The sequence below is a fragment of the Polistes dominula genome, unplaced genomic scaffold, assembly GCF_049000335.1.
Source record: "Polistes dominula isolate Pdom_NZ unplaced genomic scaffold, Pdom_raw_medaka contig_18, whole genome shotgun sequence".
NCBI lineage: Eukaryota > Metazoa > Arthropoda > Insecta > Hymenoptera > Vespidae > Polistes > Polistes dominula.
This window is the reverse complement of record NW_028301164.1, coordinates 3,840,727-3,854,892: the sequence shown is the minus strand read 5'-3', so window position 1 is coordinate 3,854,892 and position 14,166 is coordinate 3,840,727. Positions and strand designations below refer to the sequence as shown.

General features: G+C 27.6%; 1 protein-coding gene across 3 annotated transcripts in view; it reads right to left on the bottom strand.

Moving 5' to 3' along the window:
- Window positions 1-2,195: 2,195 nt before the first annotated feature.
- Window positions 2,196-14,166, bottom strand: part of Galphao (G protein alpha o subunit) — a 38,226-nt gene continuing 26,255 nt past the window's right edge. For 2 of the 3 annotated variants that reach the window (XM_015328032.2, XM_089178860.1), the window contains 5 exons: window positions 13,417-13,577; window positions 8,233-8,361; window positions 7,167-7,296; window positions 6,029-6,182; window positions 2,196-5,428 (listed from right to left, as the gene is read on the bottom strand). In XM_015328032.2, the coding sequence (XP_015183518.1) occupies window positions 5,241-5,428; window positions 6,029-6,182; window positions 7,167-7,296; window positions 8,233-8,361; window positions 13,417-13,577 (762 nt within the window). In that variant the 3' untranslated portion in view covers window positions 2,196-5,240. Of the gene's footprint in view, window positions 5,429-6,028; window positions 6,183-7,166; window positions 7,297-8,067; window positions 8,081-8,232; window positions 8,362-13,416; window positions 13,578-14,166 lie in introns of those variants that run through there. The other variant, XM_089178861.1, reaches the window with a different exon arrangement.

Here is a 14,166-nt window from a genome sequence, read left to right as displayed (position 1 = left end):
GTAACGACGCGGATAAGTTGAAAGAGAAAAATGCAATAGAAAAAAGAAAAGATTTTAATGAATGAAATTTTCGAAAGAAAGAAAGAAAGAAAGAAAGAAAGAAAAATGGAAAGGAAGGATTAGAAGGAGGATAGGATGATGAAAGGCAGGTACGAAAAAAGTCAATTAAAAAAAAAAAAAAAAGAAAAGAACATTCAAAAATCGAACAATAAAAATCAACAATATATATCGTTCGATATTATTAATCCTATTTTTTGAAAATATCAAAAATTAGAATCAACCACGAATTAGGAAAATCAATATAAACATCTTTCCGTACATTTTCGATATACCTAAATGAAACAATATTAAAAAAAAAAATAAAATTTATATATATCTAAATTTTCAATATCTTTTTTTGTTAACAATAAGAACGAAATATACAAATTGAAACAAATAATAATAGTTTCTAATCGATAAATAATAAATAAACTAATCGAACGAGTCTCGTTTCCTTTCCTATACCTTTCCCCTTTTTTACCACCCCAAACCACCCTTCACCAATCCTTTTCATCCTTCCCCTTTTTTTTCTTACTTTCCTTCTTCGTATTTCAATCAATATCGAACAGTATTTTTCTTCTTCGATATTACCGCTGTGTTTCATTTATTTCTTTCTTCTTATTTATTATTTTTTTTTATTATTTTTTTTTCTTCGGGCTTTATTCTCTTTATCGGTCTTACCCAACCACTTTTTTAGAAACGTGTATATGCCGATAAAATGGTAAGAAGGCGCTCACATCGAGATTCGACAAAATTGATAAGACACGGGTGAGCTGATAGGTCTTCTTATTTTTTCTTATTTTTTCTTATTTTTCTTCTTCTTCTTCTTCTTCTTCTTCTTCTTCTTCTTCTTCTTCTTTTTCTTTTTAGTTATTTATTTTCTCTTTTTTTTTTCAATGTGCGAGGAGTTCTTGATTTTCTGTGTTTTGTTTTTATATTAATAAAACATGGAATGTCTCATGAAAATGCGAATGAGATCGAGAAATGTGAAAAAACAGGTCGAAGTTTCTTTCACCCTCGTTTACTCAAAATACGCGTGTATGGGGTATGTGTATGTGTGTATGTGTGTGTGTGTAATCCCATCGACGACGCATACAAATGATTCATCTAGGAAAACAGACATATTACTTTTTGTTTTTGATAAAATAAAATAAAAAAGAAAAGAAATAATTTAGCGACAATTTGTATTACAGAAAACATAAAAAATAATTTAAAAAAAAAAAAAAAAAAACGGAACAAATGATCCATTACGATTTTCTTCAATCCTTGAAGTATTTTCTATAGATCAATTATGGTTTTTTTTTTTTTTTTTTTTTAGAATAATTACGTCGATTATTACAAGTCAGATCGTTTAAGTTTTTCTTCACAATTATACATTGTTTTTCGCATTTACACAGAAACATTGTTTATTACCAGATTTATAAATACCGGATAATTATGGCAGTGAACATAAACAAAAAGAAAAAAAGAACAAAAATTAATTTTATGATTTATTTGATATTAAAATTACTTTATATTATATTATAAAATAAATCATAAAATAAATGAATTAAATTTTTCGAATTTGATGCCACTATCATAATTACCAGGACGTTATTTTTGTTACTTACAATAAATAATTTTATAAATTTCGCTTAATTCTTACATCCTCTCTCTCTCTCATTCTATTATTTATTTTGTCTTCTAATTTCTGTTCTCTCACGTTGTTTCTTTTCAAAACACGAGAATATTCAAAATTACTCACACAATTTCTGTCAATGTTTGTTTTAATCATTATCGTCCTATATTTGTTCATTTACCTTTGTGTCCTATTGTTGTGTTGTTGTTGTTGTTGTTCTTGTCTCTTACACTCACACACAGTTCATTTCATTTTCACTCTCATTCACACAATTATTATTATTTTTTTTTTTTTAAATCATTCTCTCGAATCTTTTTTTATACACATACATTTATGTATATTTATTATTTAATTTTATTTTTCTCTCCTCCTCTCACACATCTCTCGTCACCCATATTCTCTCAACGCTTTTGACGTGTTTTAAATCGAATCAACGCAAACACGTGAAGATTCGTAAAACACGTTGTTGTTGTATTTTTTAATTTTTTTTTTTCTGACTAGAATCGTGAGTTCATCGATATAATAATTTTCTTTCGAATTTTTCTCATTTTTTTTTTTTTTTTTTTTTTTTTTTTTTTTTTTTAAAGACAACGATGATATCGATGGTAACTCGTTATTTAAGATGATATTATTTCGATGAAAGAATCGAACGTTCGTTCAGTTTGATTTTTGTTGTTGTCATCGTTCAAAAGTTTTCCTTCCCTCTTTTCAATTATCGAACATAAAACATGTAATAATACAAAGAAATAATGTTCTGTTGGTTAGAACAGACATGTCTCATAATTTCTTTGCATTATGCATATTTTTTATATTCTCAAATAAAAAAAATATATATATAAATGTAAGAGGTAAAAGAAAAAAGAAACTTACGGACGAACGAGTCTAACATTACAAACGTACGTTCTATTTTTTACTCTTCTTTTTTTTTTTGTTTTTATCATCATTATTTTATTTTATATCTTTTTTTTTTAAATATTTTTTTTAATTTTATTTGTAATAAACGGTAACTATACTCTCTTTTTCATTTGTTTTCCCCTTTTTTGTTTTTAATTAACCTCGTCGGCTTCTTTCACATCAGTCTCGATTAAACGACTCGAGGTTTAATCATTGAACTGCATAACAACGGGGTCACATTTGTTTTAATTAATTATTTATTTGAATGTTTATTTTTCTCCCCTTTCATCATTTATTTCTCGACTAACCATAAGATATTATTTACTCTTTCTCTCACTTTCTCACTCACACGTTTTTTTATGCACATTGGCACGCGACTCATTTTATATTTGGTACATTTTCTTCTTAATTAAAAGAATCTTCTTATCTTCTCCCATTGGTTCATCACCTCATTACCCTAAACCCTTCAATTTTACATATTTCTTCAGATGAAAATGTAATTTTTGAAAAAAGGTTCTTTTTTCCATTCGCCAAGGACTAGCGTGTGTCATTACCGGCCTCCGTATTTTATTTTTTCATCTATCATTTTCATATTGTTCCTTACATTTGTGTCATTCACATATCTCGCAATTTTTAATTTTTATCACGGGTATGTTTTTCTTCTTATCGGCGACTCGCTCTTTATATTTTCTTCTTCTTGTTGTTCTTGTTCTTGTTCTTGAATATATCCTAAGTTCTTCAACGTGAGAGAAACAAATTTGTATTCTCTCAAAACGACGAACATTAAAAAGTCACTTCTACGTACTTCGATCCCTTTTTGTTTTGTCATTCACGAACAAATTCGGTTTTTTTATTATTTTTATTTATTTATTTATTATTATTATTATTATTATTAATATTATTAATATTATTAATATTATTAATTTTATTAATATTATAATAATTATTATTATTTGGTTAATACATACACGATAAATTTCTTCTTCTTCTTCTTCTTCATTACTTTTCTTTTTTCTTTTTCCTTTCTCTCTCTCACACTTTTCTTTTTTTTTCTTTTTTCTTTTTTGTCCTGCCGATCCTGCGACAGTGCGACGTCCTGAGAGACCGAGAATCATCGAAGAAAATTATTACGAGGATATATTATAGTTCATTTTTTCCATTTCTTTCTTTCATTCATATCTTCTTTATTTTTTTTTTTTCAAATGAATTGTTTTTTCCAAAACGACGAATAAACTATACCGTGTTTTATAATAATATATCTTTTTTATTATTATTATTATTATTATTTATTTTAAATCTTTTCTATCATTTCAGTTCATTTCAAACGAAATTCTCTTTTTACTTTGGTCAAACACTTTTCTGATTCCATTTTCGTTTCATCTTCCATTATTTCCTCTTGTTCCTCTTGTTCCTCTTCACACTTTTAATATGGTAATAAAATATATGTAACTTATACATATGTATATGTATTATATATATATTTATATATATATACTCGAGATTGGTGAATTAGATATTACGATTGTGCGCGACGAAAAAATGTACATATTTGTAATATTATTTTCCCCCTCTTTTATTCTTTCTCCTTTCCGTCCTATCTCAAAATTTATTCTTTTTTAATTGCAATCTGAATATCGTTTATAAATAAATGTTGCTTGAATTTTGTAATAAAACTTTCATTATTTTTTTTTGTTTTTTTTTTTTTTGTTGGTTTTATCTCAACTAAACGACGAGTTTTGTAATAATTTATGTATATATCTGCATATATTAAATAACTCGTGTGTGTGTGCATAAATGTTGTGTATTTACGATAGGATAAATACGTACAAATAATATAATATATACGGTGTGCGATAAAATGTGTGTTACGTTACGATATAAATAAAAAAATAAAATAAAAATGACTGAATCACGATGAAATAATATTTTCATGTGTGCGTTTGTATGTGTAATATGTTAAGTATCAAGATGGTTGAGTGGATAATGTGTGTCGACGATTTCGTGACATTTATGCATGAATTTTTTTTTCCTTTTCCTTTTTCTTTTTCTTTTTCTTTCTTCGAAAATAGAATTCATTTATCGATAAAAATGAAAATACAAAATGACACACGCATTCGTGAATGAGACAGTATTAATACATATAAAACGTAATAAAATAAACAAAATAAAAAATAGAAATATATTCTAAAATACACGACTGGAAAAACGAGTGTTTTTATCGGACCCGTTCCTCGAATTTGTGCTAACAGAGAGTTTCATTTTTTTTGTTTTTTTTTATTTCTTTTCTGAAATGTACGATTGGTAGTATGATTTAATCATCATTCTCGTTTAAATTTAAACACAAATCCAACACGAGAGGAATCGTGATCGAACCAAAACGAATTCTCGACTCTGACAAACGTCGCCTGTTCAATAGCAGAATCATTTTCATTATCATTATCATTATCATCATCATCATCATCATCATCATCATCATCATCATCATCATCATCATCATCATAGTCATCAGTATCATTATTATTATTATCATTGTTGTTGTTGTTGTAGTTATCGTCAATGTCATTAATGTCATTGTTTTTGTCACAGTCATCGTCCTAGTTGTTGTTGTTCTAGTCTTAGTCATAGTCATAGTCATAGTCATAGTCGTACCATCAATTTTATTCGCGCTTAATATAGAATACGGATTAACCTAATAGAGTCCGCAGCCACGCAGATTATTGGCGATAATCACATCTGTGACTGCATCGAACACAAATTGAATGTTATTCGTGTCGGTGGCACAGGTCATGTGGCAGTAAATCTCCTTCGTCGTCGATTTGTTTTTCGCCTCAAATTGCGCTTGTATGTAAGCCGCAGCATCACTGTATTCCTGCGCACCTAAATAATCAACAATAAAATATTAATATTAACATTAATATAAAAGTAATATTAAAGTTGATATAAACAAAAAAATTATATATAATATAAAAATAATAATCTAAAAGAATTAAATAAAATATAAAAATAATAATCTAAAAGAATTAAATAAAAAGTATAAAAATAATAATATATTAAATTGTATAAATTTAATATTAAAATTAAATAAAATATAAAAATAACATTATAAAAAATTATAATATATGAAATTAAAAAAAAAAAAATGAAAATAATTATATAATAAATTTATATATAAGATATAAAAATAATAATATAAAAACTTAATATATACAAAATTAATATAAAAATATAATATTCTTTTTTTTCTTACTTAGTTTATCTTAATTCGTATTATAATTTTTATTTAACATTATGTGTGATGGATAGAAACTCTCACGAGATATCAAATGTTAATCATTGTTTTTTATTGTAACTATTTGAGAATAGATGAAAAGTTTTAAAATATTCACCTACTTATTTCTCCCTTAAGATATATTTGATTGATTTTTTTTTCTTTTTTTTTTTTTTTTAATGAATAATAAATAATTATTAGATTAATACCTGCGTATTCCGGGAAGCAAATCGTCAATGGAGACTTGCGAATTTTTTCCTCGAACAGATCCTTCTTGTTTAAGAAAAGTATAATCGAGGTATCGGTGAACCACTTGTTGTTGCAAATTGAATCGAATAATTTTAAACTTTCCTGCATTCGGTTCTGTAATAAATAATTTTAAAAATAAAATATGAACGTTATTAATATTATACGTTATCATAATATGTGAGATATCAGTGTTACTTGGTGTGTTAGCTTATCTTTTCGAGAAAAAGGTCGAACAGTAATATATATCTATATATATACGAGATTAAATCCTACTATATAAAGTAGATTTACGATACAATTGTGAAAATGTTTGTGTATGAGTGTATGCTTGTATCTATACATTATATTCTGTGTCCATTAAAATAAGACACCTTTGACATGGAAAGAAGAAAAGGTACGTGTGTTAGCATCCACTAAACAGCAACCACTCGAAATTGAATCAACGACTTCCCACGTGCAATGACCTTAACAATTGATCCCCATACTTATTCTTCTTCATCTTTTTCTTGTTCTTTTTTTCTTCTTCTAATCTTTTAGTCCAAGTACCGTTTAACTCACGAAATAAAAATAATTTCGAATAAGAAAAAGAATTTTTATTGGATCTTGATCAATCGTGACTGATATAAATATTTAAATATACAAATATTTTATATATAAATAATAATATAATTTATATAATTATATAAAAATTTTGTATATATATATAAATACTTAAATAATAATATCATTTATATAATTTATATAATTATATAAAAATTTTATATATAAATATATAAATATTTAATATATAATTAGATTTTGTATTCTTCTTAAAATTATACCACAACTTAGATTTAAATATTTAATAACAATAAGTCTTTATTTTTTTTTTTTGACAGACAACAAATTATTATTAAATCGATCATATTTTTTTATAATACAACACACGATTTTGTTAATTAATAAATATATTGAAAATGACTAGAATAAATTCTTCGAGTAATTACGTCGTTTCATCCAAGAGATGATGATTCAGATCGAATATGATTTTAATTAAAAAATAAAATATAAAATAAAAAAACCTCTCAAAGAATTCGTTTAAAGAATGTTCTCTCTTACCGTAGTTTCATCCTCGTGCAAGACTTGATCATATTCAGACATAGCAACGCAAAATATAATCGCTGTAACATCCTCGAAACAATGTATCCATTTTTTACGTTCACTTCTTTGTCCACCCACGTCGAATAATCTGTGAAGAAAATATAATAAATTAAAAATATTAGATAAAAAGGAAAAAAAAAAATAGAAAATAACGTAAAAATGTAAGAATGAAAGAGATTTGTGATTATAAATATTTGAGTCACCTGAAAATAATTTATTTGGAATAATATTGCAGGACAAATGCAGTCAATTATAATCGTCAAGAATGATTCACCTAACACGATCATTCACAATACATACACAACGCGTATATGTATGATATATATATATATATCTAGGAACGTCATAGGAACGTCGTGAGAGATTATGGGAATGAGTGAACACATATTGAGGCGTCTAACAATAAGACGTGATTAATGTTATTGATTTAGTTTGACAAGGAGAAAATAAAAATGATTCCTACTTTTCTCAATAAAGAATCTTTCTATAATACTATTGTTATAATTTATATTTTTGATTAGTTTTTTTTTGGTAATATATATATAACTATATTTACTATACTATAAATTGGTACTATACTATAATTATTTGTACTATAATTTTTTTGGTAATATATATAAATATATTTAATATATATTTACTATATGTTATTAGAGAACACTGGCAGGATTTGGTATTTGCGGCAATGTACTTTTGAGTTCCTAATGCCAAATAATAATAATAATAATAATAATAATAATAATAATAATAATAATAATAATAATTAATTATTATTATTATTATTATTATTATTATTATTATTATATGTTATTAAATAATCCAATAAATTTTGTACATTATTTTAAATAAATAAATTAACTTAAAATTAAGGTTTTTTTAGGATTTGGTATTTGCGGTAATGAACTTTTTAGTTCCTAATACCAATTATTATTAATAATAATAATAATTATTATTATTATTATAATTATATGTTATTAAATAGATCAATAAGTATTGTACATTATTTCAAAATAAATATACTTACTTAAAATTAAGGTTTTTAAATGAGAAATGGACCTCGACGATACCAGTGGTTTTTACACGAGTCCTTAAAATATCTTGCTCCGTTGGTTGGTAATCCCTTGCACCTAATCGATCCAAGTCATCCAGGAAGCTGTAGAATGGATCAAATTTTGTAAGCTTCTATCGAATGAAATTCATTTGATACTAAATAAAGACATGTCATATATATATGAAGTAATAATCTTACGGATTATATTTCTAGAAAATTAAAGAATACCTATCTATATATACATTTCTAAATTTATATCATATACCACGAACGCATTTTCTTTTTATAATAATTATTAAAAATACTAATATTAAATTCAAGAAAATGATAAATCATTGAAATAGTTTTTACCAAAAACGAATGAAAGATCGAAGTTTCTTTTTTTTACATTACGAGAAATCTTGAAATAACCAACGTTTCCTCTTCCTGTGTGTATCTTTTCTACAATAGGCAAACAAAAGAAGAAAACTTCCCGTGTGACGTGTCAGACATACCTGTTTAACATGAGAAAGACAGTACACCGGAATAGCATAATTTCATATTCAAAAGAGGATACAAAACTTTGGGTTATACACCTAAACGAGATTATTAACGTTCAGTTTGTTGTTTAGAATTTAAGGGTTGAAGTCGATTGAATGTAAAAATCAATCGTTATACATGTATGTTATACATTTATGCATATATATATATACTTTATATATACATGTGTAATAGTCGCGTGCTAGGGCGCGGCTCGCAACAAGTAGCTGAAGAGTAAGCCGATAATACAAAACGAAAACTTTGTTGGCAGGTATAACTGTATAGGTAAAGGTAAATCTGAGTAACACTAGAATAGATTTTATTGATATATATATATATATCAAATAATTTTTAAACAAAAAATCAACGAAGTAAAATTTACAATTCGGCGAGATGTATAAAATTTTTGCAATGGTCGTAAACAAAAAACTAATTATATTAATGTAACTTTTAAAATAAACGAACGTTTAAATATGTACATATATTTGTGCGTGTGTGTGTGTGTGTATTACATATATATCATACATAAGTGTAAATCTGGTATATAAAAGTCTCTGGTTAAACCATTTTCAAGATTTATGTACCGAGACAACGTGTATATCAGGATTTGGAGGTTAAGAAGTAGCAAGCAGCGCCATCTTTGTGGTATATTCGCCATATTTCACGGATAGTCCCAACCAAAGCGACGTAACGACCGAACGGAAAAAAAAGGGGCTAAACTGCTCGATGGAGAGGAATCATTTAACTTTATTTATCTCGCCATCGAATACAATTTATTTTTATTTCAATTAATTCTTCGAGAAAAATACAAAAATAAATTCAAATGGACCAAGCAATATGAATGACAAATGAACAAATCAAAATACGTATATAAAAGTATATTTAAGAAAGGAAAGAGAAGATAGAAGTAAGAAAGGGGTTTGGTTTGGAAGAAATAAAGGGTACGAGGTGAAGGGTTGAGATGGATCCACGAAAAAAAAACGTGGTTGAAAGAAGAAAATGAGTAAAGGTCGCCGGTATCTTAGGATCTGGATGGTAGAACTTGGATGTACAGAAAAGGAATAGGAAATAGGATGAGAGGAAGGGTGAAATAAGAAAAGGGAAGATTCCTCGTTGCAGCCTGCCCATCCTACTGCCATTTATTTTTCTTTTACAACTATTACTTCGTCTTCTTCTACTTCTACTTCATCTCCTACTTTTACTTCTTCTCGTCTTCTTCTTCCCTTGAGGGTTGGTGGTGAGCTTTAGAATTTTGACGGAAGTAAGAGAAGGATAGGGAAAGGAAGAAAGGTAGAATATAAAGATAGATGGAGAAGGGGTGGTGGTGGTGGTGGTGGTGATGGTTGGTGAGGATGAAAAGAAAAAGAAAAAAGAGAGAGAAAAAGAGGGAGAGGAAAAGAGGAAAAATAGGGGAGGAGGGTGAGGAAGGCTCGCGGTGGAACAACGTCGGCCATCTTCCCTGTCACGTGACACGGGCGTGGCGTGACGTCATCGCCGATCAATACGACAGAGAGCGAAGGATAGAGAGATAAAGAAAGGAGGAAGAGGAGGAGGGGGTGGTGGTGGTGTGAGTGTGAGAGAGAGAGAGAGAGTAGATTCTGTGAAACACACTCCGCATAACATCCATCCTTCTCTAATTCATCTCCCTACCCTTATTTCGACCCTCTTTGTTTCGCCTCGAATTCACCGTGGCTTTCCACCCCAACCCCTGAACCTCAAAGTCCTCCCCCCTTCAAACCCCTATCCACCAGCAGTCCATTCTCTGACTTGTCGACTCCTTCAGGAAATTCATATTATAAGCGAGCTTTTCTGCCCTACTCCAATAGTCAAACTTTACGGTTTCGTTTTTTGACCAGGGACACTGTCTCGCGGCTACAGCTTAAATATGCAAAGGATGGATGTATATGTAATACACCTACACACTCACATATATATTATGTACATTTAAATATCGTTTAGGTTTGTTATTAATTCCAAGCTTTTACGATGTTAAAATAAAATCATTGGGAAATTAGATAAATATAGTTGGGTTGCTCGTTGGATTTTACAAATTGTTCATATTTAAATTTGTTATTAAATATTTGAAGTTATATAAAATTATATCTTTCTCTACTCTTGCAGTATTAAATTAGAAACTTTTTAATTGTTAATAAAATCATTGAAAATTCAATCAAAAACTCGAAGTTAAGAGAGTTTTTAATTTCACGTTTAATGTTTCTAATAAATAAATTGAAAATTTATTAAATACTTTTAATATTATTTTTAATTAAACTAATGAATATTATACTTTATAGATTTTATACATAGTTTTTTTTTTTATTCTTTTTTTTTTTCTCATTCATTTTTCTCCAATTTTTCTCTTTCTTTCTTTCTTTCCGTCTGACGCACGCGCCAAGTAAAAGAGGTTTCTGACATTTACGTTGAAAAGTCTTTAGGCGATGCTGATGCAGTACTATCGACAAAGTTTCTTAGACAGCTCAAAGAGAAGGGGGAATAGAGAGAACAGATAATCTCAAAGTTAGGTTAAGGATAAGAGGAAATATTACCGATACCTTCCCTTATCCCACCGTTCCTCAATAACTGTCAGCAAAAATCTATTATACGAAATGGGTTGCGAATTTAGCCACGTCCATATGACCACCGTAACTAAGGTCAGGGTTGTTCCATTCTCTTGATTAAAAGTCCAAAAAAGAAAAAAAAAAAAAAGAAAGGAAAAAATATTCAAAATGAGGACACACAGAAAGCAAGAAAAACAAAATCGATTCCAAAATCGAACATGGTGTTCAAGATTTTTCGATTGGAATCGTTTGTATAATTTGGTATTGAATAATTTAATGAATAAATTGAACATCTTGTATTTAAAATTAAATAAATAAATAATAATAATAATAATTATGATAAACGTCATTAAATATACGTGTCATCTAATGATCATACAATATACAATATTTTTAACGTCATACACGTACGTAGGTACGTAGCTACGTTTGTGTACCTGCGTAACACGAGCTTATTATAAACTCCACCCTAAAATCAATAGTCAAGTAGCTAACGCACTACAAAAATATCCTCACGGGGGACGCGCAAGCTCTGCGTATTCCAAAGAGAGAGAGAGGGAAAGAGAGAGAGAGAGAGAGAGGGGAAAGGGATTTATCCTTCGGAGAACACTTTCACCTCGTCCCTGCCTACGCCTTTGTGTCGTTGGAAGTCGATGAACCTTGGAAGCAACGATACTAACGACAACGACGATGATTATGACGATGATGATTACAACAACGACAGTGTAAACAATAGCCAGGACTTATTCTTAACCCTTTGAAATAAATCAACTTCGAAAGGTTCAAAACCCTTTTCTTAATTCCATCGTTGTTTATCTATTTCACGATCAGGTTTCATTTTTCTATATCGTGACTACCACCACGTTAGGTGACTCGTTCAATTTTCTGCTAACATGCAAGAATCTATGTTTGACTGTAGTTATATACACCCTTTTTCGTCAGATACGTAGGATTATTATTATTATTTTTTTTTTTTTTTATTAAATTATGCTTTATATTTTTATTTAGGAATACAAATATTCTAGATTTTAAATAATATTAAAAGAATACTAAAATTTCTATTATAGGAAATGTTTATTTTGTTATTTTTTGTTTTTGTTTTTAATATTATTAAGTATTCATTTAATCTTAATTAGAGTAACAATATTATCTAATCCTAATTGTAAAATTGTAAAAAAATTGTAAAATATTAATTAGAAATATTTCAGACAATATTTTATAGTAATATTTTATCAATTTTGTCCAAACTTTTATCAAATTCTAATTTATTGGACGATTTGTGAAATGTTAAAACAATATAAAAAAAAAAAAATAAAGAAGCAAAAGATGATGATGAAGAAGAAGAAGAAGAAGAAGAAGAAGAAGAAACATTTTTTTTCTAACATATAAAAAATTACACGAGCTGGACCGAGATGTGTTTGATATCCAAAGAGTGTCGAGTAGCGAAAAAGATGACAGATCGATTTCACTGAAAGTTTAACTAAATCTTAAATGAGAGAAGAAGTAAGATAGGAAAGAGAGAAAGAGAATACACATGGCGCCTTTCAGTCTACACGTTCGGCCTGTTTCTTCACTTATGTTAGTTCTCTAGACGAGTTTTGCGTTCGCGTGTGCAAGGTACCTTTTTGCATATCTAATTTTCCGATTTGCATAATATGAAAACAGCTGGGAATGTTAGTTAAATTGCGAGGTAAGCATTTTTACCAATTATTAACATCGATCTAAAATATTTCCTTTGAAAATAAAACTAATAAACATTTGTTTCTAAACAAAAGTATACCTATAATATAATTTACAAACACTTTTGAACAATTTTGGCATAGATTAACCCTTTCAGTGCTGAATACTTTTAACTAAAATGTTTTTTCTAGAAACGGAATAATTTATTAATAACAAATTATATTTAATAATTAAAGTTTTTCTTTCTGAATATAATTTAATTAATTACTATAAATATTACACATTATTTTACATTAATATTAACAAACACATATATACGTCTATAGCACTTTAAGGGTTAATTAGGCTAGAATTTTTGGTTAAAGATGAAAGATAATAATCTATTAATGTTGTAACTTACTATTTAGCGGAATCGTTAAGTTGATACTCATTGCTCCTTCCAAAACATCCTTGGACACCATTATCAGTCCAGAGCCTTTTCATAGCCATTAAAAGTTCTTCGCTAAATGGTTCGGTGTCTTCCATCCGTTGGATCACATCGAACACCATTTTGGCGTCAGTCTGAAAAATTCAAATTTGTTTATAATATAATCTAATGAAGAAATATTTTTACGGTTACAATTCTACAGTTTTATAAATCGTTAAATAAATTATCTATTTAATTATTTAATTAATTAAATAATTATAAAATGGTTAAGTAAAGCTTTGTAAAATGAAATAAAATGCAGTCAAATCTTTATAGCTTATTAATAACATTAATACAAATTAAATTACGTTAAGGGTAAGAAATATTTGTATGATTACTGTTTTATAGTTTTACAAATATTTTTAAATAGATATATTACCAGTCGTCATGAATGTAATGTTTAAAATTATATAAATTAAAATATTTATAAATCGTTAAATAAATTATCTATTTAATTAATTAATTAATTAATTATAAAATGGTTAAGTAAAACATAATAAATCGTAATAAAATATAGTCAAATCTTTGTAGCCTATTAAATATTATTATTAATCAAATAAAATTAGGTACATTTTTGATCTATGAAACAAGCGAGATCACACGCTCCCATAGCATCAAATGAATTTATTATCATCTTGAGAAGATATAGATGGAAAGCATCTTAAACGAGTCATACTCCCTAGT